The 23,888-nt window shown below is 38.9% G+C and overlaps 1 protein-coding gene across 4 annotated transcripts in view; it reads left to right on the top strand.

Moving 5' to 3' along the window:
- ARMCX5 (armadillo repeat containing X-linked 5) overlaps positions 1-17,969 on the top strand; it is a 35,771-nt gene extending 17,802 nt beyond the window's left edge. For all 4 annotated transcript variants that reach the window (XM_027099813.1, XM_027099816.1, XM_027099817.1 and 1 more), the window contains one exon: positions 17,827-17,969. In XM_027099813.1, coding sequence (XP_026955614.1) covers positions 17,827-17,964 — 138 coding nt within the window. In that variant the 3' untranslated portion in view covers positions 17,965-17,969. The remainder of the gene's footprint in view (positions 1-17,826) is intronic.
- The last annotated feature ends 5,919 nt before the right edge of the window (positions 17,970-23,888 follow it).

Below are 23,888 nucleotides of genomic sequence, written 5' to 3'. Positions count from 1 at the left end.
AGACACTTTCTTGGCCAGTGAATTCTCCTGCAGGGATGGGGGGAGGAGTGAAAGTGTGTTAAGGAGTGCCTGGCTTTCCCAGCTGTGTGGGACACGGCCAAGAGGCCCATTTCTCTCTCATCCCTTTCAGAGTACCGAGTCATCAGCTGCATGACTGGGAGTGGGAAGAGGCTGAGAGAGTGACATATAGGACTCTTGGAGGGCACTAATGGGACATAGATCCTACTAACTGCTTCACAGACTCTATCAAGAAGCCAGCCCACAAGCCACTTGGGACATCTCACATGTGGATCCCTACAACTGTCCCACTGGCACCCCCAGAACCCTGATTGCCTCACCCCCACAAACCTCCACCCTGTGGCCCACTCTGTGTTCTCAAAGGCAGCAAGAGCAAGCTCTGGTAGATGGCTTGTGAGCATGCACAGAAGGCTAACCTGAATGTGAGAGCCATGGAGAGGCCACAAATTTGGCCTCTTTAGCTTTAGCTTTGCCCTTGGGAAAGCAAAAGGGAGGCTGTCAACACCCAGTCTGGTGCACTGGAGGATTGAAAGAAGTATACAAATTTATGAATTCTGCCACAAGCAGGAGTAAGAAGTGAGAAGCAGTCATATCCATAAAAGGTCTGTGAAAGCCTTAGAAACCCTAGCAGGACTGAAGGAATGTATTTCTCTCCTTAAGTTAGTAAAGACTGAAGGAGTTGACTACTACTTTAAGTGCAAAGAGTGCAATGCAAGACTTCAAGGAACAAGAAAAATCAAGGAAATTTGACACCAACAAAGGAAACATGACATCACCAAAGTAAGGAGGTTGAATCAGTAAACAAAAATCTCATAAAGAAAAGCCCAGGACCATGTAGTTTCTCGGGTGAATTCTACCAAACATTTAAAAAAGAATTAATGCAAGTCCTTCTCAAACTCTTCCCCCAAATGGAAGAGGATGAAACATTCTCAAACTCAAGGCTTGCATTACCCTTATACCAAAGTCAGACAAGGACACCACGAAAAGATGTTTTCAGTTTTTCACTATTGAGAACGATGTTGGCTGTGCTTTTGTCATATATGGCCTTGATTACGTTGAGGTAAGTTCCCTCCACGCCTATTTCTGGAGGGTTTTTATAAAAAATGGGTGTGGAATTTTGTCAAAAGCTTTTTCTGCATCTATTATCATATGGATTTTATCCTTCAGTTTGTTAATATGGTGTATCACATTGATTTATTTGCATATATTGAAGAATCCTTGCATTCCTGGGATAAACCCTACTTGATCATGGTGTATGATCGTTTTAATGTGCTGCTGGATTCTGTTTGCTGGTATTTTGTTCAGGATTTTTGCATCTAAGTTCATCAGTGATATTGGTCTATAGTTTTCTTTCTTTTTGACATCTTGTCTGGTTTTGGTATCAGGGTGATGGTGGCCTCATAGAATGAGTTTGGGAGTGTTCCTCCCTCTGCTATATTTTGCAAGAGTTTGAGAAGGATAGATGTTAGCACTTCTCTAAATGTTTGATAGAATTAGCCTGTGAAGCCATCTGGTCCTGGGCTTTTGTTTGTTGGAAGATTTTTAGTCACAGTTTCAGTGCTTCTGATTGGTGTGTTTATATTTTCTATTCCTTCCTGGTTCAGTGTAAGAAGGATGTGCTTTTCTAAGAATGTGTCCATTTCTTCCAGGTTGTCCATTTTATTGGCATATAGTTGCTTGGAGTAATCTCTCATGATCCTTTGTATTTCTGCAGTGTCAGTTGTTACTTCTCCTTTTTCATTTCTAATTCTATTGATTTCAGTCATCTCCCTTTTTTTCCTGATGAGTCTGGCTAATGGTTTATCAATTTTGTTTATCTTCTAAAAGAACCAGCTTTTAGTTTTATTGATCTTTGCTATTGCTTCCTTCACTTCTTTATTTTTTAACATCTTTATTGGAGTATAATTGCTTTACAATGGTGTGTTAGTTTCTGCTTTATAACAAAGTGAATCAGTTATACATATACATATGTCCCCAAATCTCTTCTCTCTTGTGTCTCCCTCCCTCCCACCCTCCCTATCCCACCCAACTAGGTGGTCACAAAGCACTGAGCTGATCTCCCTGTGCTATGCGGCTGCTTCCCACTAGCTATCTATTTTACGTTTGGTAGTGTATGTCCATGCCACTCTCTCACTTTGTCCTAGCTTACCCTTACTCCTCCCCGTATCCTCAAGTCCATTCTCTAGGAGGTCTGTGTCTTTATTCCCGTCTTGCCCCTAGGTTCTTCATGACCATTTTTTTTTTAGATTCCATATGTATGTGTTAGCATATGGTATTTGTTTTTCTCTTTCTGACTTATTTTACTCTGTATGACAGACTCTAGGTCCATCCACCTCACTACAAATAACTCAATTTCGTTTCTTTTTATGGCTGAGTAATATTCCATTATATATATCTGCCACATCTTCTTTATCCATTCATCTGTTGATGGACACTTAGGTTGCTTCCATGGCCTGGCTATTGTAAATAGAGCTGCAATGAACATTGTGGTACATGACTCTTTTTGAATTATGGTTTTCTCAGGGTATATGCCCAGTAGTGGGATTGCTAGGTCGTATGGTAGTTCTATTTGTAGTTTTATAAGGAACATACATACTGTTCTCCATAGTGGCTGTATCAATTTACATTCCCAGCAACAGTGCAAGAAGTTTCCCTTTTCTCCACACCCTCTCCAGCGTTTATTGTTTGTAGAGTTTTTGAAGATGGCCATTCCGACTGGTGTGAGATGATATCTCACTGTAGTTTTTATTTGCATTTCTCTGATGATTAATGATGTTGAGCATCCTTTCATGTGTTTGTTGGCAATCTGTATATCTTCTTTGGAGAAATGTCTATATAGGTCTTCTGCCCATTTTGGGATTGGGTTGTTTTTTTTTTTCTGATATTGAGCAGCATGAGCTTCTTGTCAGTTTTGGAGATTAATCCTTTGTCAGTTGCTTCATTTGCAAATATTTTTTCCCATTCTGAGGGTAGTCTTTTCATCTTGTTTATGGTTTCCTTTGCTGTGCAAAAGCTCTTAAGTTTCATTAGGTCCCATTTGTTTATTTTTGTTTTTATTTCCATTTCTCTAGGAGGTGAATCATAAAGAATCTTGCTGTGATTTATGTCATAGAGTGTTCTGCCTATGTTTTCCTTTAAGAGTTTAATAGTGTCTGGCCTTACATTTAGGTCTTTAATCCATTTTGAGTTTATTTTTGTGTATGGTGTTAGTGAGTGTTCTAATTTTATTCTTTTATGTGTAGCTGTCCATTTTCCCAGCACCACTTATTGAAGAGGCTGTCTTTTCTCCACTGTATATTCTTGCCTCCTTTATCAAAAATAAGGTGACCATATGTGCGTGGGTTTATCTCTGGGCTTTCTATCCTGTTCCATTGATCTATATTTCTGTTTTTGTGCCAGTACTATACTGTCTTGATTACTATAGCTTTGTAGTATAGTCTGAAGTCAGGGAAACTGATTCCTCCAGCTCCGCTGTTCTTTCTCAAGATTTCTTTGGCTATTCAGGGTCTTTAGTGTTTCCATACAAATTGTGAAATTTTCTGTTCTAGTTCTGTGAAAAATGCCAGTGGTAGTTTGATAGGGCTGCATTGAATCTGTAGATTGCTCTGGGTAGTATAGTCATTTTCATAATGTTCATTCTTCCAATCCAAGAACATGGTATATCTCTCCTGCTGTTTGTATCATCTTTAATTTCTTTCATCTGTGTCTTATAGTTTTCTGCATACAGGTCTTTTGTCTCCTTAGGTAGGTTTATTCCTAGGTATTTTACTCTTTTTGTTGCAATGGTAAATGGGAGTGTCTCCTTAATTTCTCTTTCAGATGTTTCATCATTAGTGTATAGGAATGCAAGAGATTTCTTTGCATTAATTTTGTATCCTGCTGCTTTACCAAATTCATTGATTGGCTCTAGTAGTTTTCTAGTAGCATCTTTAGGATTCTCTATATAGTATCATGTCATTTGCAAACAGTGACAGCTGTACTTCTCCTTTTCTTGTTTGGATTCCTTTTATTTTTTTTCTTCTCTGATTTCTGTGGCTAAAACTTTCAAACATATATTGAATAATAGTGGTGAGAGTGGGCAACCTTATCTTGTTCCTGATCTTAGTGGAAATGCTTTCAGTTTTTCACCATTGAGGACGATGTTGGCTGTGGATTTGTCATATATGGCCTTTATTATGTTGAGGAAAGTTCCCTCTATGCCTACTTTCTGCAGGGTTTTTTTCATAAATGGGTGTTGAATTTTGTCAAAAGCTTCTCTGCATCTATTGAGATGATCATATGGTTTTTCACCTTCAATTTGTTAATATGGTTTATCACATTGATTGATTTGCATATATTGAAGAATCCTTGCATTCCTGGGATAAACCCCACTTGATCATGGTGTATGATCCTTTTAATATGCTGTTACATTCTGTTAGCTAGTATTTTGTTGAGGATTTTTGTATCTATGTTCATCAGTGATATTAGCCTGTAATTTTCTTTCTTTGTGACATCTTTGTCTGGTTTTGGTATCAGGGTGATTGTGGCCTCTTAGAATGTGTATGGGAGTGTTCCTCCTTCTCCTATATTTTGGAAGAGTTTGAGAAAGATAGGTGTTAGCTCTTCTCTAAATGTTTGATAGAATTTGCCTGTGAAGCCATCTGGTCCTGGGTTTTTGTTTGTTGGAAGATTTTTAATCACAGTTTCAATTTCAGTGCTTGTGATTGGGCTGTTCATATTTTCTATTTCTTCCTGGTTCAGTTTCGGAAGGCTGTGCATTTCTAAGAATTTGACCATTTCTTCCAGGTTGTCCATTTTATTGGCATAGTGTTTCTTGTAGTAATCTCTCATGATCCTTTATATTTCTTCAGTGTCAGTTGTTACTTCTCCTTTTTCATTTCTAATTCTATTGATTTGAGTCTTCTCCCTTTTTTCCTCGATGAGTCTGGCTAATGGTTTATCAATTTTATCTTCTCAAAGAACCATCTTTTAGTTTTATTGATCTTTGCTATCATTTCCTTTATTTCTGATGTGATTTTTATGATTTCTTTCCTTCTGCTAACTTTGGGGCTTTTTTGTTCTTTTTTCTCTAATGTCTTTTGGTGTAAGGTTTGGTTGTTTTCTTGAGATGTTTCTTGTTTCTTAAAGTAGGATTGTATTGCTATAAACTTCCCTCTTAGAACTACTTATGCAGCATCCCATAGGTTTTGAGTCGTCATGTATTCATTGTCATTTGTTTCTAGGTATATATTGATCTCCTCTTTAATTTCTTCAGTGATCTCTTGGTTATCAAGTAGTATATTCTTTAGCCTCCATATGATTGTATTTTTTACAGATTTTTTTCTGTAATTGATATTTAGTCTCATATGTTGTGGTCGGAAAAGATACTTGATGCGATTTCAGTTTTCTTAAATTTTACAAGTCTTGAGAATATTCCATGAGCACCTGAGAAGAATGTGTATTCTGCTGTTTTTGGATGGAATGTCCTAGAAATATCAATTAAGACCATCTTGTTTAATGTATCATTTAAAGCTTGTGTTTCCTTATGTATTTTCATTTTGGACAATCTGTCTCTTGGTGAAAGTGGGGTGTTAAAGTCCCCTACTATGATTGTGTTACTGTCGATTGCCCCTTTTATGGCTGTTAGTATTTGCCTTATGTACTGAGGAGCTCCTATGTTGGGTGCATAAATATTTACAATTGTTTTATATTCTTCTTGGATTGATCCCTTGATCATTATGTAGTGTCCTTCTTTGTCTGTTGTAATAGGCTTTGTTTGAAAGTCTTACATCTTATATGAGAATTGCTACTCCAGCTTTCTTTTGGTTTCCATTTGCCTGGAATATCTGTTTCCATTCCCTCACTTTCAGTCTGTATGTGTCCTTAGGTCTGAGGTGGGTCTCTTGTAGACAGCATATATACGGGTCTTGTTTTTGTATCAATTCAGCCAGTCTATGTCTTTTCGTTGGATCATTTAATTCATTTACATTTAAGGTAATTATCGATATGTATGTTCTTATTACCATTTTTTTCGGTTGTTATTGCAGGTGTTTTCCTTCTCTTGTGATTTGTGCCTAGAGAAGTTCCTTTAGCATGTGTTGTAAAGCTGGTTTGTTGTTGCTGAATTCGCTTTTCTTTTGCTTGTCTATAAAGGTTTTAATTTCTCCGTCAAATCTGAATGAGATGCTTGCTGGGCAGAGTAATCTTGGTTGTAGGTTTTTCTCCTTCATCTCTTTAAATATGTCCTGCCACTCCCTTCTGGCTTGCAGAGATTCTCCTGGAACATCGGCTGTTAACCTTATGGGGATTCCCTTGTGTGTTATTTGTTGTTTTTCCCTTGCTGCTTTTAATATTTTTTCTGTGTATTTAATTTTTGATAGTTTGATTAATATGTGTCTTGGCGTGTTTCTGCTTGGATTTATCCTGTATGGGACTCTGCTTCCTGGACTTGATTAACTATTTCCTTTCCCATATTAGGGAATTTATCAACTATAATCTCTTCAAATATTTTCTCAGTCCCTTTCTTTTTCTCTTCTTCTTCTGGGACCCCTATAATTCGAATGTTGGTGTGTTTAATGTTGTCCCAGAGGTCTCTAAGTCTGTCCTCAATTCTCTTCATTCTTTTTTCTTTATTCTGCTCTGCAGTAGTTATTTCCTCTATTTTATCTTCCAGGTCACTTATTTGTTCTTCTGCCTCTTCTGCTATTGATTCCTTCTAGAGAATTTTAGTTTCATTTATTGTGTTGTTCATCATTGTTTGTTTGCTCTTTCATTCTTCTAGGACCTTGTTAAAGGTTTCTTGTATTTTCTGCATTCTTTTTCCAAGATATGGGATCACCTTTACTATCATTACTCTGAATTCTTTTTCAGGTAGCCTGCCTATTTCCTCTTCATTTGTTAGGTCTTGTGGGGTTTTGCCTTGCTCCTTCATCTGCTGTGTGTTTCTCTGTCTTCTCATTTTGCTTAACTTACTCTGTTTCGTGTCTCCTTTTCGTAGGCTGCAGGTTCATAGTTCCCATTGTTTTTGGTGTCTGTCCCCAGTGGCTAAGGTTGGTTCATTGGGTTGTGTAGGCTTCCTGGTGGAGGGGACTAGTGCCTGTGTTCTGGTGGATGAGGCTGGGTCTTGTCTTTCTGGTGGGCAAGTCCACGTCCGGTGGTGTGTTTTGGGGTGTCTGTGGCCTTATTATGATTTTAGGCAGCCTCTCTGCTAATGAATATCATTGTGTTCCTGTCTCGCTAGTTGTTTTGCTTCGGGTGTCCAGCACTATAGCTTGCTGTTCGTTGAGTGGAATTGGGTCTTGGCGTTGAGATGGATATCTCTGGGAGATTTTCGCCATTTGATATTACATGGAGCTGGGAGGTCTCAGGTGTACCAATGTCCTGAACTCGGCTATCCCCCCTCAGAGGCACAGGCCGGACACCTGGCCGGAGCACCAAGAGCCTGTCATCCACACATCTCAGAATAAAAGGGAGGAAAAAAGAAGGAAACAACGAATATGATAAAATAAATAAAGTAAAATAAAATAGTTATTATAATAAAAAATAATTATTAAATTTTTTTTAAAGTAATAAAAAAAAAGACAGAAAGAAGAGAACAACCAAACCAAAAAACAATTCCACCAATGACAACAACTGCTAAAATCTATACTAGAAAAAGAAAAAGAAAGGACAGACAGAATCCTAGGAAAAATGGTAAAAGCAAAGCTATACAGACAAAATCACACACAGGAGCATACACATACACACTCACAAAAAGAGAAACAGGGAAATATATATATATATATATATATATATATATATATCGTTGCTCCCAAAGTCCACCTCCTCAATTTGGGATGATTTGTTGTCTATTCAGGTATTACACAGATGCATTGTACATCAAGTTGATTGTGAAGATTTAATCCACTGCTCCTGAGGCTGCTGGGGGAAATTTCCCTTTCTATTTGTTCGCACAGCTCCTGGGGTTCAGCTTTGTATTTGGCCCTGCCTCTGCATGTAGCTCACCTGAGGGCCTCTGTTCTTCACTCAGATAGGACGGGGTTAAAGTAGCAGCTGATTCGGCGGCTGTGGCTCACTCAGGCCGGGGGGGAGGGAGGGGTACAGAGTTCAGGGCGAGCCTGCGGCAGAGGCCAGCGAGACGTTGCCCCAGCCTGAGGCGCACTGTGTGTTCTCCCGGGGAAGCTGTCCCTGGATCACGGGACCCAGCCAGTGGCAGGCTGTACAGGCTCCTGGGACGGGAGGTGTGGATAGTGACCTGTGCTTACACACAGGCTTCTTGGTGGCTGCAGCAGCAGCCTTAGCGTCTCATGCCTGTCTCTGGGGTCTGTGCTGATAGCCGGGGCTCACGCCCATCTATGGAGCTTCTTTAAGTGGTGCTCTTAATCCCCTCTCCTCGCGCACCAGGAAACAAAGAGGCAAGAAAAAGTCTCTTTCCTCTTCTACACTGCCAGACCTTTACATGGACTCCCTCCCGTCTAGCTGTGGTGCACTAGCCCTCTTCAGGTTGTGTTCATGCAGCCAATCCCAGTCCTCTCCCTGGCAACCTACCGAAGCCTGAGCCTCAGCTCCCAGCCCCCACCCATCCCGGCAGGTGAGCAGACAAACCTCTCGGGATGGTGAGTGCTGGTCGGCAGTGATCCTCTGTGCGGGGATCTCTCCGCTTTGTCCTCTGAACCCCTGTTGCTGCGCTCTCCTCCATGCCACCAAAGCTTCCCCCCTTGCCACACGCAGTCTCCACCTGCGAAGGGGCTTCCTACTGTGTGGAAACGTTTCCTCCTTCACAACTCCCTCTCAGAGGTGCAGGTCCTGTCCCTATTCTTTTGTCTCTGTTTTTTCTTTTTCCTTTTGCCCTACCCAGGTATCTGGGGAGTTTCTTTCCTTTTGGGAGGTCTGAGGTCTTCTGCCAGCATTCAGTAGGTGTCCTGTAAGAGTTGTTCCACTTTAGATATATTTCTGATGTATTTGTGGGGAGAAAGTTGATCTCCACGTCTTACTCTTCCGCCATCTTGAAGCTCCACCCCTGTATCTAGGTATTTTTTGGTTTCCTCTTTGATATCTTCAGTGATCTGTTGGTTATTAAGTAGTGTATTCTTTAGCCCCCATGTGTTTATATTTTTTACAGACTTTTTCCTGTAATTGATATCTAGTCTCATAGCGTTGTGGTCGTGAAAGACACTTGATACGATTTCAATTTTCTTAAATTTCCCAAGGCCTGATTTGTGACCCAAGATATGATCTATCGTGGAGAATGTTCCATGAGCCCTTGAGAAGAAAGTGTATTCTGTTGTTTTTGGATGGAATGTCCTATAAATATCAATTAAGTCCACCTTGTTAAATGTATCATTTATATCTTGTGTTTCTTTATTTATTTTCATTTTGGATGATCTGTCCGTTGCTGAAAGTGGGGTGTTAAAGTCCCCTATTATGATTGTGTTACTGTTGATTTCCCCTTTTATGGCTGTTAACATTTGCCTTATGTATTGAGGTGCTCCTATGTTGGGTGCATAAATATTTACAATTGTTATATTTTCTTCTAGGAATGATCCTTGATCATTATGTAGTGTCCTTCTTTGTCTCTTGTAATAGTCTTCATTTTAAAGTCTATTTTGTCTGATATGAGAATTGCTACTCCAGCTTTCTTTTAATTTCCATTTGCATGGAATATCTTTTTCCATCCCCCCACTTTCAGTCTGTGTGTGTCCCTAGGTCTGAAGTGGGTCTCTTGTAGACAGCATATATACAGATCTTGTTTTTGTGTCCATTCAGCCAGCTGTGTCTTTTGGTTGGAACATTTAATCCATTTACATTTAAGGTGATTATCGATACGTATGTTCTTATTACCATATTCTTAATTATTTTGGGTTTGTTATTGTAGGTCTTTTCCTTCTCTGTGTTTCCTGCCTAGAGAAGTTCCTTTAGCATTTGTTGTATAGCTAGTTTGGTGGTGCTGAATTCTCTTAGCTTTCGCTTGTCTGTATAGGTTTTAAATTCTCCATCAAATCTGAATGAGATCCTTGCTGGGTAGAGTAATCCTGGTTGTAGGTTTTTCCCTTTCATCACTTTAAATATGTCCTGCCACTCCCATCTGGCTTGCAGAGTTTCTACTGTAAGATCAACTGTTAACCTTATGGGGATTTCCTTGTATGTTATTTGTTGTTTTTCCCTTGCTGCTTTTAATATTTGTTCTTTGTATTTAATTTTTGATAGTTTGATTAATATGTGTCTTGGCGTGTTTCTCCTTGGATTTATCCTGTATGGGACTCTCTGCACTTCCTGGACTTGATTAAGTATTTCCTTTCCCATATTAGGGAATTTATCAACTATAATCTCTTCAAAAATTTCCTCAGTCCCTTTCTTTTTCTCTTCTTCTTCTGGGACCCCTATAATTCAAATGTTGTTGTGTTTAATGTTGTCCCAGAAGTCTCTAAGGCTGTCCTCAATTGTTTTCATTCTTTTTTCTTTTTCTGCTCTCCAGTAGTTATGTCCCCTATTTTATCTTCCAGGTCACTTATCCGTTCTTCTGCCTCAGTTATTCTGCTATTGATTCCTTCTAGAGAATTTTTAATTTATTTATTGTGTTGTTCATCACTGTTTGTTTGCTCTTTAGTTCTTCTAGGTCCTTGTTAAAGGTTTCTTGTATTTTCTCCATTCTGTTTCCAAGATTTTGCATCTTCTTTACTATCATCGCTCTGTATTCTTTTTCAGGTAGCCTGCCTATTTCCTCTTCATTTGTTAGGTCTGGTGGGTTTTTACCTTGCTCCTTCATCTGCTGTGTTTCTCTGTCTTCTCATTTTGCTTAACTTACTCTGTTTGGGGTCTCCTTTTTGCAGGGTGCAGGTTCGTAGTTCTTGTTGTTTTTGGTGTCTGTCCCCAGTGGCTATGGCTGGTTCAGTGCGTTGTATAGGCTTCCTGGTGGAGGGGACTGGTGCCTATGTTCTGGTGGATGAGGCTGGATCTTGTCTTTCTGGTGGCAGGACCATGTCCCGTGTTGTGTTTTGGGGTGTCTGTGACCTTATGATTTTAGGCAGCCTCTCTGCTAATGTTTGGGGTTGTGTTCCTGTTTTGCTAGTTGTTTTGCATCGGGTGTCCAGCACTGTAGCTTGCTGGTCATTGAGTGGAGCTGGGTCTTGGCGTTGAGTTGGAGATCTCTGGGAGAGCTTTCGCCACTTGGTATTACGTGGCCCAGGAGGTCTCTGGTGGACCAATGTCCTGAACTCGGCTCTCCCACCTCAGAGGCACAGACCTGACACCTGGCCAGAGCACCAAGACCCTGTCAGGCACATGGCTCCGAAGAAAAGGGAGAAAAAAGAAGGAAAGTAAGAGAAAAATAAAATAAAATAAAAGTTATTAAAATTAAAAATAGAAAAGTTTTTAAAAGTAAAGAAAAAGTAAAAAGTAATTTAAAAAAAAGAACAAAAGGACAGACAGAACCCTGGGACAAATGGTAAAAGCAAAGATATACAGACAAAATCACACAAAGAAGCAGACACATACACACTCAGAAAAAGGAAAAATATAAACTTATCTACATATTAAAAAAAAGGAAGAGAGCAACCAAATCAGTAAACAAATCTACCAATGATAATAAACTCTAAATACGAAACTAAGATAAACATAAAACCAGAAACAAATTAGAAGAAGAAAGCAAACCCCAAGTCTACAGTTGCTCCCAAACTCCACTGCCTCAATTTTGGGATGATTTGTTGTCTATTCAGGTATTCCAGAGATGCAGGGTACATCAAGTTGATTGTGGAGCTTTACTACACCTCTCCTGAGGCTGCTGGGAGAGAGTTCCCTTTCTCTTCTTTGTTCACACAGCTCCTGTGATTCAGCTTTGGATTTGGCCCCGCTTCTGCATGTAGGTCGCCTGAGGGTGTCTCTTCTTCACTCAGACAGGACGGGGTTAAAGTAGCAGCTGATTTGGGGGCTCTGGCTCACTCAGGCCTGGGGGAGGGAGGTGTATGGAGGTCAGGGTGAGCCTGTGGCGTCAGAGGCCGGCGTGACATTGCAACAGCCTGAGGTGTGCTGTGTGTTCTCCCGGGGAGGCTGTCCCTAGATCACAGGACCCTGGCAGTGGCAGGCTGCACAGGCTCCCAGGAGGGGAGGTGTGGATAGTGACCTGTGCTTTCACACAGGCTTCTTGGTGGCTGCAGCAGCAGCCTTAGCGTCTCATGCCATTCTCTGGTGTCTATACTGGTAGCCGCAGCTTGCACCTGTCTCTGGAGCTCATTTAGGTGGTGCTCTGAATCCCCTCTCCTCATGCAACCCAAAACAATGGTTTCTTGCCTTTCAGGCAGGTCCAGACTTTTTCCCAGACTCCCTCCCGGCTAGCTGTGGTGCACTAGCCCCCTCCAGGCTGTGTTTATGCATCCAACCCCAGTCCGCTCCCTGGGATCTGACCTCTGAAGTCTGATCCTCAGCTCCCATTGCCCACCCACCCTGGCAGGTGAGCAGACAAGCCTCTTGGGCTGGTGAGTGCTGGTCAGCACCGATCCTCTGTGCAGGAATCTCTCCACTTTGCCCTCTGCACCCCTGTTGCTGAGCTGTCCTCCCTAGCTCTGAAGCTTCCTCCCCACCACCACCCCCGTCTCTGCCAGTGAAGGGGCTTCCTAGTGTGTGGAAACCTTTCCTCCTTCACAGCTCCCTCCCAGTGGTGCAGGTCCCATCCCTATTCTTTTGTCTCTGTTTTTTCTTTTTTCTCTTGGCCTACCTGGGTACGTGGGGTGTTTCTTGCCTTCGGTGAAGTCTGAGGTCTTCTGCCAGTGTTCAGGTGTTCTGTAGGAGTTGTTACACATGTAGATGTATGTCTGATGTATTTGTGGGGAGGAAGGTGATCTCCTTGTCTTACTCTTCTACCATCTTGAAGGTCTCCTGTCAGAAATCATTTTTTAATCCATCCTGACAGTCTCTCCCCTTTAATTGGTGTATTCATACCATTCGTATCAAAAGTGATTATATTGCATTAATATTTATCACATTTGTAACTATTTTCTGTTCATTGCCATGTTTTTGTTTCATCTTTTGTCTTCCACTCTTTTTCTGCCTTCTCGTTTTAATTGAGCATCTTTTATTCTGTTTACTCTCTTCTCTTAGCATATTAATTATGTATGTGTTTTAAAATTTTCTTAGTGGTTGCTCTAGAGTTTGTCATTTACATTGGTGACTAGTCTAAGTCCAGTTTCAAATAATACTATACTGCTTGCGTAGTTCTCATACTTTATTACAATATACTCCCAGTTCCTCTCTCCCAACCATTACAATATTGTTACCATTCATTTCAATTATATACAGTAATCACTGAATATATTGTTTCTATTGTTATTTTGAACAAACTGTTATTTGATCATCAGGAATAAGAAAAATTAAATATCTTTTAAGTTCATCTATTCATTCTCAAATTGTCTTCCTTTCTTCACATAGTTAGATCTTGGTTTCACACCTATATAATTTTCCTTCTTTATGAAGAATTTAACACTTTTTACAAGGCAAGTCTACTGTGAATAAATTCTCTCAATTTTTATTTACCTGAGAAAATCTTTATCTCTTCTTCACTTTTGAAGGAGTATTTTACTTGATACAACATTCCAGGTCAGTGTGTTTTTTTCTTCAACACTCTAAATTTAATTTTACTCCACTCTTTTTTTGCTTGTATAGTTTCTGAAGAGAAGTCCAATGTAATTTTTTCCTTATTCTCCTATAAGTAAGGCATTTTTTCCTTTGGCTTCTTTGAAGATTTTCTTTTGTCTGATTTTCTAAAGCTTGAATATGATATGCCTAAGTGTAGATTTTTTTGATATTTATTCTGTAGGGTGTTCTCTGAGCTCCTTTCTGTAATTTGCATATATCATTAATTTTAAAAAATTTTCAGCCATTATTATTTCAAATAGGCATTCTGTTTATTTCTCTCTTTCATCTCCTTTTGTTATCCCATTATTTATATGTTACAACTTTTTTTTTTAATGGTAAAAGTTATTTTTGATATATTTATTTTGCCATACAGGCCTCTTCAGGAATTCAAAGCAGTTTCTGCCCCCCATTGAGGCCCAGAGATAGAAGAGAAACTGCTAAAAGCTTACAATTACACACAGAAAGCACAACTTTTGTAATGTCCCACAGTTCTTAAATATTCTGTTCTTTGTTTTTCATTCTTGTTTCTATTTGTTTTTTAGTTTGCGTAATTTCTATTGGCATATCTCCAAGCTCACTGATTCTTTCCTTGGCCATGTCTCATCTACCGATGAAGGTATTCTTCACATGCATTCTTCATTTCTGTTAGAGTGTTTTTAATGTCTAGCATTTCATTTTGATTCTCTCTTAGGGTTTTCATCTCTCTGCTTACATTACCTGTCTGCTTTTGCATGTTGTCCACTTTTTCTGTTAGAGCCTTTAGCATACTGGTCTGATTGTTCCAAAATTCGTGCCATATCTAAGTCTGATTCTGATGCTTGCTTTCTCTCTTCAGACTGTTTTTTCCTTTTAGCATGCCTTGTAAATTTTTGTTGAAAGCCGGACAGAATATATTGGGCAACAGAACTGAAATAGGCCTTTAGTGTAAGGTTTTATGTTTATCTGTCTAGGAGTTGTTAGACTGTGTTTAATGTTTTCTGTAGTTGTAGGTGTCAGAGACTAAAATTTACTCTAGTGTCCTTGCTTTTTCCCGCTCTGTTGTCTTTGGCTTCCTTAGAGAATCCTTCCTCTATAGGGTCTGAGACTTATAGTTGTTTCAGCTGTAATACCTTGTTAGTATACAGGAGCCTAATTGCTGTGGTAATAAAGTGTGAGGACAAGGGGAATTTTTCTATAGTCTTATGATTAGGTCTTAGTCCTATAGTGAACCTGTACCCCTGTGCTGCTACCTTTATACGTGCTTCTCAGCTCTGTGCTCCCCATTAGGTGGTACAGGAAGGCTAGAGGGGACTGGAGATAAGTATTTCCCTTCCCTCACATTGAATGCTAACAGGGGCTGGAATTCGGTGTTTCATTCCCCTAGGTCAGTTAGGCTCTGGTAAAACTCAATTCAGTTAGGCTCTGGTAAAATAATTTCCCTTGGGGGAAGCAGGCATTTATTAAGGAGAACAGAATGCTCTGGGTATATTTCAGATGGTTACTTTTTCCCTCCAACTACTAGAGGAACAAGGATATATTTCTCCACTCTTCACCTTGAGAACCTGGCAGGGCTCTTGATGGTAAAACTCATGAAAGTATGGAGACCCCTCTCAGGGGACCCACTGGATTTTTTAATTCTAAAACTAGATCACACAGAGTCTCCAGCAATTCATCAATTACTGTATAAGTGTTCCAGTACTGACTCCAGTATTAATAGAAACATTTAAACTTCATGAGAGCCCACTGAGAGCAGTGAGTTTCTGCCCTCAGTAACCTATGGTTCTCAGTATCCACTTCTCTTTTTAGTTTGGGGGGCATTGGCTTGTCCTGTGACCTCAATTCTCTGGTGGATCTAAAAGATACTGATTTTCAGTTTGTTCAGTTTTTTTCTTACAGTGACAAAGGGAATGATGACTTCTAAGCTCTTTACATGTCAGACTGAAACCCATAAGTCTCAGTATTATGGTTTTTTGAGTGTTCTTTCATGCTACTGAACATTTCTTGGTAGATATTATCTTAGTCATAAGTCCCCTAGTCACAGGGCCATGTAGGTAACATAATGTCCTTCTTAAAAAATACAAGTTTGAGAACAACTTTTTTTCTTTGTCATCTTTTTTTTTTTTTTGGCTCATGCTACACGGCTTGTGGTGGGATCTTAGTTCCCTAACCAGGGATTGAACCCATCAGCAGTGAAAGCTCAGAGTCCTAACCACTGGACTACCAGGGAATTCCCTAGAGTTATTTTTTATATATGGTATGAGGTAGGGGTCCAACATCATTCTTTTGCATGTGGCTTTCTAGTTGTCCCAGCAGCAATTATTGAAAAGACATTTATTTTCTTATTTAATGGTCTTGGTACCATTGTCAAAAGTCAGTTGTCCGGGCTTCCCTGGTGGCACAGTGGTTGAGAGTCCGCCTGCTGATGCAGGGGACATGGGTTTGTGCCCTGGTCTGGGAAGATCCCACATGCCAAGGAGCGGCTGGGCCTGTGAGTCATGGCCACTGAGCCTGCGCATCTGGAGCCTGTGCTCTGCAATGGGAAAGGCCACAACAGTGAGAGGCCCGTGTACCACAAAAACAAAAACAAAAGTCAGTTGTCCATAGGTGTAGGAGTTTATGCCTGGACTCTCAAATATATTCCATTTATCTATATATGTATTCTTATGCCAGTACCACTCTGTTTTGATTACTGTAGCTTTGTAGTATGTTTTGAAATTAAGAATTGTGAGTCTTCCAAAGTTGTTCTTTTTCAAGGTTGTTTTGACTATTTGAGGCCCCTTACAATTCCATGTGAATTTGAGAATCTGTTTTTCCAATTCTGCTAAAAAGGTCTTTGGAATTTTGATATTGATTGCATTTGTGGATTTTTAGCAAGAGCCACATGGTCTCTGTTCATTTTTTTTATTGAAGTATAGTTGATGTACAATATTATATGTTACACATGTACACTATAGTGATTCACAATTTTTAAAGATTATACTCCATTTATAGTTATTATAAAATATTGGCTATATTCTCTTGCTGTACAGTATATCCTTGTAGCTTATTTTATATGTAATAGTTTGTACCTCTTAATCCCTTACCCCTATATTGCCCCTCCCCTCTTTCCTCTCCCTACTGGTAACCACTAGTTTGTTCTTTATATCTGTGAGTCTACTTCTTTTTTGTTATATTCACTAATTTATTTTTTAGATTCCACATATAAGAGAGATCACACAGTATTTGTCTTTCTCTGACTTATTTCACTTACCATAGTACTCTCTGGGTCTGTCCATGTTGCTGCAAATGGCAAATTTTCATTCTTTTTTATGGCTGTGTAGTATTCCATTGTGTGTGTGTGTGTGTGTGTGTGTGTGTGTGTGTGTGTGTGTGTGTGTGTGTTTGTGTATCACATCTTCTTTGTCCATTCATCTATTGATGGGCACTTGGGTTGTTTCCATGTCTTGGCTATTGTAAACAATGCTACTGTGAACATTAGGGTGCATGTATCTTTTTGAATTAGTGTTTTTGTTTTTTTCAGATATATACCCAGGTATGGAATTGCTGGGTCATATGGTAGTTCTATTTTTAGTTTTTTGAGGAACCTCCATGCTGTTTTCCATAGTGGCTATGCCAATTTACAATACATTCCCACCAACAGTGTACGAGGGCTCCCTCTTCTCCATATCCTCACCGACATTTGTTATTTGTGTTCTTTTTTTTTGTTGGTGGTTTTCTTTTGTTGGTTTTTTTTGCGGTACACGGGCCTCTCACTGTTGTGGCCTCTCCCGTTGCGGAGCACAGGCTCCGGACGCACAGGCTTAGCGGCCATGGCTCATGGGCCCAGCCGCTCCGCAGCATGTGGGATCTTCCCGGACCGGGGCACGAACCCGTGTCCCCTGCATCAGCAGGCGGACTCTCAACCACTGTGCCACCAGAGAAGCCCCTATTTGTGTTCTTTTTAATGATAGCCATTCTGACAGGTGTGAGGTGATATCTCATTGTGGTTTTGATTTGCATTTCCCTGATGATTAGCAATGTTGAGCATCTTTACATGTGTCCGTTGGCCATCTGCATTTCCTCTTTGGGAAAATGTCTATTTAGGTCTTCTGCCCATTTTTTAATCAGGTTGTTTGTTTTTTTTAATTTTTTTAAAATTTTAAAAAAAATTTAAAGTTTAAAAATATTTTTTTAATGTTTCAAAAATTTTTTAACATTTTTTTTTTTTTTTGCCACACCACGCAGCATGTGGAACTTCTCCAACCAGGGGTACCAGGGATCGATCCTGTGCCCCCTGAAGTGGAAGCATGGAGTCTTAACCACTGGACCACCAGGGAAGTCTGGGTTGTTTTTTTGATGTTGAGCTGTATGAACTGTTTATAATATATGTTGGCTATTAACCCCTTATTGGTCATATCATTTACAAATATTTTCTCCCATTTAGTAGGTTTTCTTTTCATTTTGTGAATGGTTTCCTTTGCTGTGCAAAAGCTTTTAAGTTTAATTATGTCCCATTTGTTTATTTTTGCTTTTATTTCCTTTCCTTTAGGAGACAGATCCAAAAAATACTGCTACGATTTATGGCAAAGATTGTTCGGCCTGTGTTTTCCTCTAGGAGTTTTATGGTTTCTGGTCTAGTCTGTTCATTTTGATTATGAGGCTCTTTTATTTAGCAAGCTGCATTGTCAAAGATGCAAATGAATCTTAGATTCTGGTAGTAAACACAATGTGGAGACTTTTTAACCTCATCACTTTCGTAAACTCTGTGTATCAGAGATCCAGAACCACCATATTTATATGTTAGTTGGAAATAATTAATCATCATTAATCCTTGCAGGGAAAAATACCATAAATTGAATGTTTGGGAAATGCTATTATAGTTTGCTATTCAAAGGATGCTAGCAGTTATAGCATCTCTTTAAAAACTTTGATAATATCATGTATGGTTTTCTGTACCTTTTAAAAAATTACAAATAGCTTTTTGCGGGAATAGGAGAGGCTAGTCAGGACTTAGGAAAAGAAGGGCTGTTGCTACTCCTCAAAGGATTCAATAGGCATTAGGGAACATACTAGTTAGTAATCATACACTTGTAGACCGTATGCTGAGTTTTTCCACCTACTTTATTTTTATCTGCCACTGTTATCACAAAATAATACTTATGAGTTCACCTTTCCTCACAGAGCAGTAAACAAGCTTGAGATCTTTAAGCTTGAAAATAGGCCTTGGTGCTATTTCCTAAATTCTAAATAATCCTCTTAAACTCCAGAAAGGTCTTATCAGCTGTTGTTTTACAGCCTTATGATTTAGGACATACAGCAGTAGGGTTAGGGCAGAGTGGATAGGGACTTTGCGATGTGCTTAATATTAATATTCTCAACAATTCACCTAGGTAATTCCCTAAAGAAGAGTTCTAGTATCTCTCTCTACTGCTTAAAATCAGAGACCACTTTTCTTAGTTTCCTATTGGTCCTGTGACAAATTACTACAAATATGGTTGCTTAAGACAACATGAATTTATTATTTTAGTGTTCTGGAGGTCAAAAGTCCAAAATTAGTCTCCCTGGGATATAGTGAAGATATTGGCAAGGCTGATTCCTTCTGGAGGCTATGAAGGGTGAATCCATTTCCTTGTCTTTTTTGAGCCTCTAGAGTCTGCCTACAGTCCTTGGTTCATGGTCCTTTCCTTGCATCATTCCAAACTTTGATTCCATTGTCCCATCTCTTCCTTCTGTCTTTGACCTTACTTCCCTCTTTTAAGGATCCTGTACTTACATTTGCCCATCTTCATAACCCGGGATAATCTTCCCATTTCAAAATCCTTAACTTATTTACATTAGCACGTAAGGTAACATACTGACAAGTTCCAGGGATCAAGATATTGACATCTGGAGGGGAGGGGCATTATTCAGTCTACCATACAACTTACAGTAAAGGCAGTGGTCACAGAAACAGTAAAGCAAGTTCCAGATGGGTAGATACTGTGGTAAAATAGGCTATTCATATATTTTGAGTTTTTAGTATTATCTGGACATATTTGACAGACATCCATCGAGTCATCACCCATGAGTTCACACAAGGGTATATTATAATAAGGTGAAAACAGATGGACGTCAAACTCCCCAGGTTTCCTTTCCAAAGCAGAGTTGTGAAATTTTACCATTCTGTACATTTCACCTCACAATGAACTAAACAACTTGGAAACCCGTTCTGTGGTGGACTTCCTGTACATATGATAGGGGTTCATTTTAACTTTCTCTTTATCATGATAACCCTCTGTTATGGGCTAAATTGTTCCCCTTTCCCCAAATTCATATGTTAATATCTTAACCTCTTATACCTCAGAATGTGATTATATTTGGAGACAGGGCATTTGAAGAGGTGATCAAGTTAAAATGAGGCCATTAGACTGGTGTCTTTATAAGAAGTGGAAATTTGAACACACAGGGAGACATCAGACATGCATGCACACAGAGGAAAGACCACACGAGGACACAGCAAGAAGGTGACCATCTGAAATCTAAGGGGAAAGGCCTCCGGAGAAACAAAACCTGCTGACACCTTGATCTTGGACCTCTAGCCTACATACCTGTGAGAAAATAAATTTCTGTTTAAGCCACCCAGTTTGTGATATTTTGTTATGGCAGCCCCAGCAAACTAATACATCCTCAAACTTTTATTTATTGGCTTGGCATCTTACATCAGTTTGGGAAAACAGAAGACCCATATTTATGGTTAATATATAGAATTTTGTGGACGTTTCTTTAAAATTCCAAATTTTATAAATCCTAACAAACCAATAGCCCTTTTTCAGTATTATATCCAATTCCAGTGTGGTAGTGTGTATACATTAACTTTCTATCTGCTTTAGATGGCAGAATAAAAAAACACTGGGTGGGGTACTTTCACCTTTAGCAACAAAAAATATTATCTCCAACAAACTAATTAGTCTAAAGATGTTTAATGGGGTGCCTCTTAGCTTGGTCAGTGATAGAAGCACATAAAAGTGTAATAACTCTCAGATTTAAGATCATAGTGTAAACTGATATGATTTATATAATCAACAGAAGAGACACCCCAGTGTTCTGGAGGCATTTATATATCCAGCAAGTATTTATTAAGCAATCTATTATGTGCCAGGAACTGTTCCTAGGTCCTGGGAATATAGCATAGAAAATAATAAAGTGTCATCCTCATATAGCTTACATTTAGGGATGAAGGGAAACAGATAATAAGAAAGTAAATATATAAAATATGTAATGTAATATTAAGTAGTGATAAATGCTATGGAGAAAAGTAGAACAGCGTATGAGGATAGAGGATATTGGAAGGGAGGATACTATTTTGGATGAGATAGAGAAGTTCTCTGTGAGTAAATACATGAAAGAACTGAGGGAATGAAGCATGAAGCTATCTTCAGAAGAAGTATTCTAGGCAGTGGGAACAACAAATGTAGAGTTCCTTGGGTAGAGATGTGATTAGCTTATTCAAGAAACAGCAAGGAGGCCAGTGTGGCTCAAATGTAAGCAAAGAGAGAGTGGTTGGAGAGAAGTGTAAAGTGGTAGCCAGGGGCCAGATCTTGTGAGATACTGTAGGCCATGGAAAGAAGTTTAGATATTCCTCTAAGTGTTATGGGAAGCCATTAGAGGATTTTGACAAGGGGAGCAGTGTGATACAACTTATGTTTTTAAGGGATAATCCTGTCTGCTGTGTAAAGAATGAACCCTAGGGAAACACGAATGGAAACAGGGAGACCAATTGAAAGCTAGGAAGTAATTGCAGTTGTCTAGGTCAGAGATGATAGTGGCTTGGACTAAGATGTTAGCTGTGGAAATGGTAATAAGTGTCCAGCTTTGGCATATATTTTAGAGGTAAATCCAGTGGATATTATGCATGGATTGAAAGCAAAGTAAGAGAGAGGAATCGATGATTCTGATGCTGAGCAACTGAGTGAATAAAGCTGTCATTTACTGAGATGAATGAAGAATGGGAAGAGCAGGTTTTAGGGAGAAGGTCATGAGCTCAGGTTAGGACATGCTGAGTTTGAGATGCCTTTTATATGTATACATGGAGATGAAAAGTAGGCAGTTGGATATATGTGTCTCGGAATGTTGAAAGAGTTCCAGATTAGAGATAGAAATTTGAGTGTCAAGGTATAGATGGTATTTAAAGCCATGAAACTGGATGAGATCACTAAGGAATATAGATAATGTAAGTAGTAAGGGAAGAAGTCCAAAGATTGAGCTCTGGGGCATTTCAATATTGAGATATAGGAGATGATAATGAACTAGTAAAAGCAAAATTGAAAAAAGAAAGCTAAGAATGTGCAGTCAGGAGTAGCCAGTAAGGTAGGAGAAAAACCAGGAGAGTATGGTATCCTGAAAGCTAAGTCAAGATGTTTTAAGAAGGAAGTTTTCAACCCTGCCTAACATTGCTGATAGGTAAGGTGACAGAATATCCCTATTTTCCCAGGAAAGTCCCAGTTTATGTCTGTTGTACAGAAATAATTGTTAACAAAATCCTTTTTCACTCTCAGAAATGTTCCAATTTGAATGATAAATTGTATGGTCACTAGGATGGTAGGTCAAGATGAGGATCGAGAACTGATTATTGGATTTACCAACATGGACATCATCAGCAATTTTGACAAGAGCAATTTCAATGGATCAGTGAAACTTCATTGGATGTTGGAGATAAAAGATTAGCATGGTTTCAAGAGAAAAGGAGGAGACAGCATTGATATGGTAACTGAAGACCACGGTTTTAAGGAATTGTGTAGCAAAAGGAATCTGAGAAATGGGGTAATAGCTATTGAATGATATGGGGTAAAGAGAGAATTTTGTTTTTAAGATAGGAGATAGTACAGTATGTTTTAATATTGATGGGAATATTCCATGAGAGAGGGAAAATTTTAGGATAAAAGAGAGAAGACGACAATTTTGGAACAATGGCCTTGAGTAGGAGAGTTGGGATATCATCCAATGGACAAATGGAGAGGCAAGCTTTAGATAGCAGCATGGACAGTTCATTCAGAGAACATCAGAAAAGGCAGAATTTATGGGCACAGATGCAAGTAGATATGGCAGTAGGAGTTTGTGGAAGTTCTCTTCAAACCGCTTTTATTTTTTCAATGAAATAAGAAGCAAGGTTATCATCTGAGACTGAGGAATAGGTAGGAGGTAATTGGGGTTTGAGGAGAGAAGAGAAGGTATGATGTCTTTTTTTATAATATATGACATAAAATTTGCCATTTTAACTATATTTAATTTTTTTTTAATTATTGGAGCATAGTTGATTTACAATGTTGTGTTAGTTTCAGATGTATAGCAAAGTGAATCAGTTATACATATATATATATCCACTCTTTTTTTTAATATTCTTTTCCCATATAGGCCATTACAGAGTATTGAGTAGAGTTCCCTTTGCTGTACAGCAGGTTCTTATTGGTTATTTATTTTATATATAGTAGTGTGTATATGTCAATACCAATCTCCCAATTTATCCTTCCCCCTTATCCGCTGGAAACCATAAGTTTGTTTTCTACATTTATGACTCTACTTCTGTTTTTTAAATAAGTTCATTTATACCCTTTTTTTCAGATTTCACATATAAGTTATAGCATATGATATATGTCTTTGTGTCTGACTTAACTCAGTATGATAATCTCTAGGTCCATCCATGTTGCTGAAAATGGCATTATTTTGTTCTTTTTTATGGCTGAGTAATATTGCATTTTGTATATATGTACCCATTTTAACTATTTTAAGTGGATAATTAAGTGGCATCAGTTGCATTCATAGTGTTGTAAATCACCACTATTTCCAAAAACTTTAATCATTTGTTATGAGTTGAATTGTGTTCCCCCAAAAGATATGTTAGAGTCCTAACATCTACAAAAATCAACTCAAAATGGATTATAGTCTTAAACATGTGACCTGAAACTGTAAAATTGTTAGATAAAAGCATAGAGGATGACAAAACTAAACAACAACCTACTGAATGGGAGAAAATATTTGCAAATGATATGACCGATAAAGGGGTTAATATCCAAAGTATATAGATAGCTCATAAAACTCAGTATCAAAAAGACAAACAACACAATTAAAAAATGGGCAGAAGACCTGAATAGACATTTTTCCAAAGAAGTCATATAGATGGCCAACAGGCACTAATCAACATCGCTTGTCATCATCAAAGATGCTCAGTGTCTCTAATCATCAGAGAAATGCAAATCAAAACCACAATGAGATATCACCTCCTACCTCATCAGAAAGACCACAAATAACAAATGGTGGTGAAGAGTGGAGAA

Source organism: Aethalodelphis obliquidens, unplaced genomic scaffold (genome assembly GCF_003676395.1).
Source record: "Aethalodelphis obliquidens isolate GAN/ISIS:26980383/991018 unplaced genomic scaffold, ASM367639v1 scaffold143, whole genome shotgun sequence".
Classification (NCBI taxonomy): Eukaryota; Metazoa; Chordata; class Mammalia; order Artiodactyla; family Delphinidae; genus Aethalodelphis; species Aethalodelphis obliquidens.
Note: the sequence above shows the minus strand (reverse complement) of the source record. Positions and strands in the feature narration are given on the sequence as shown.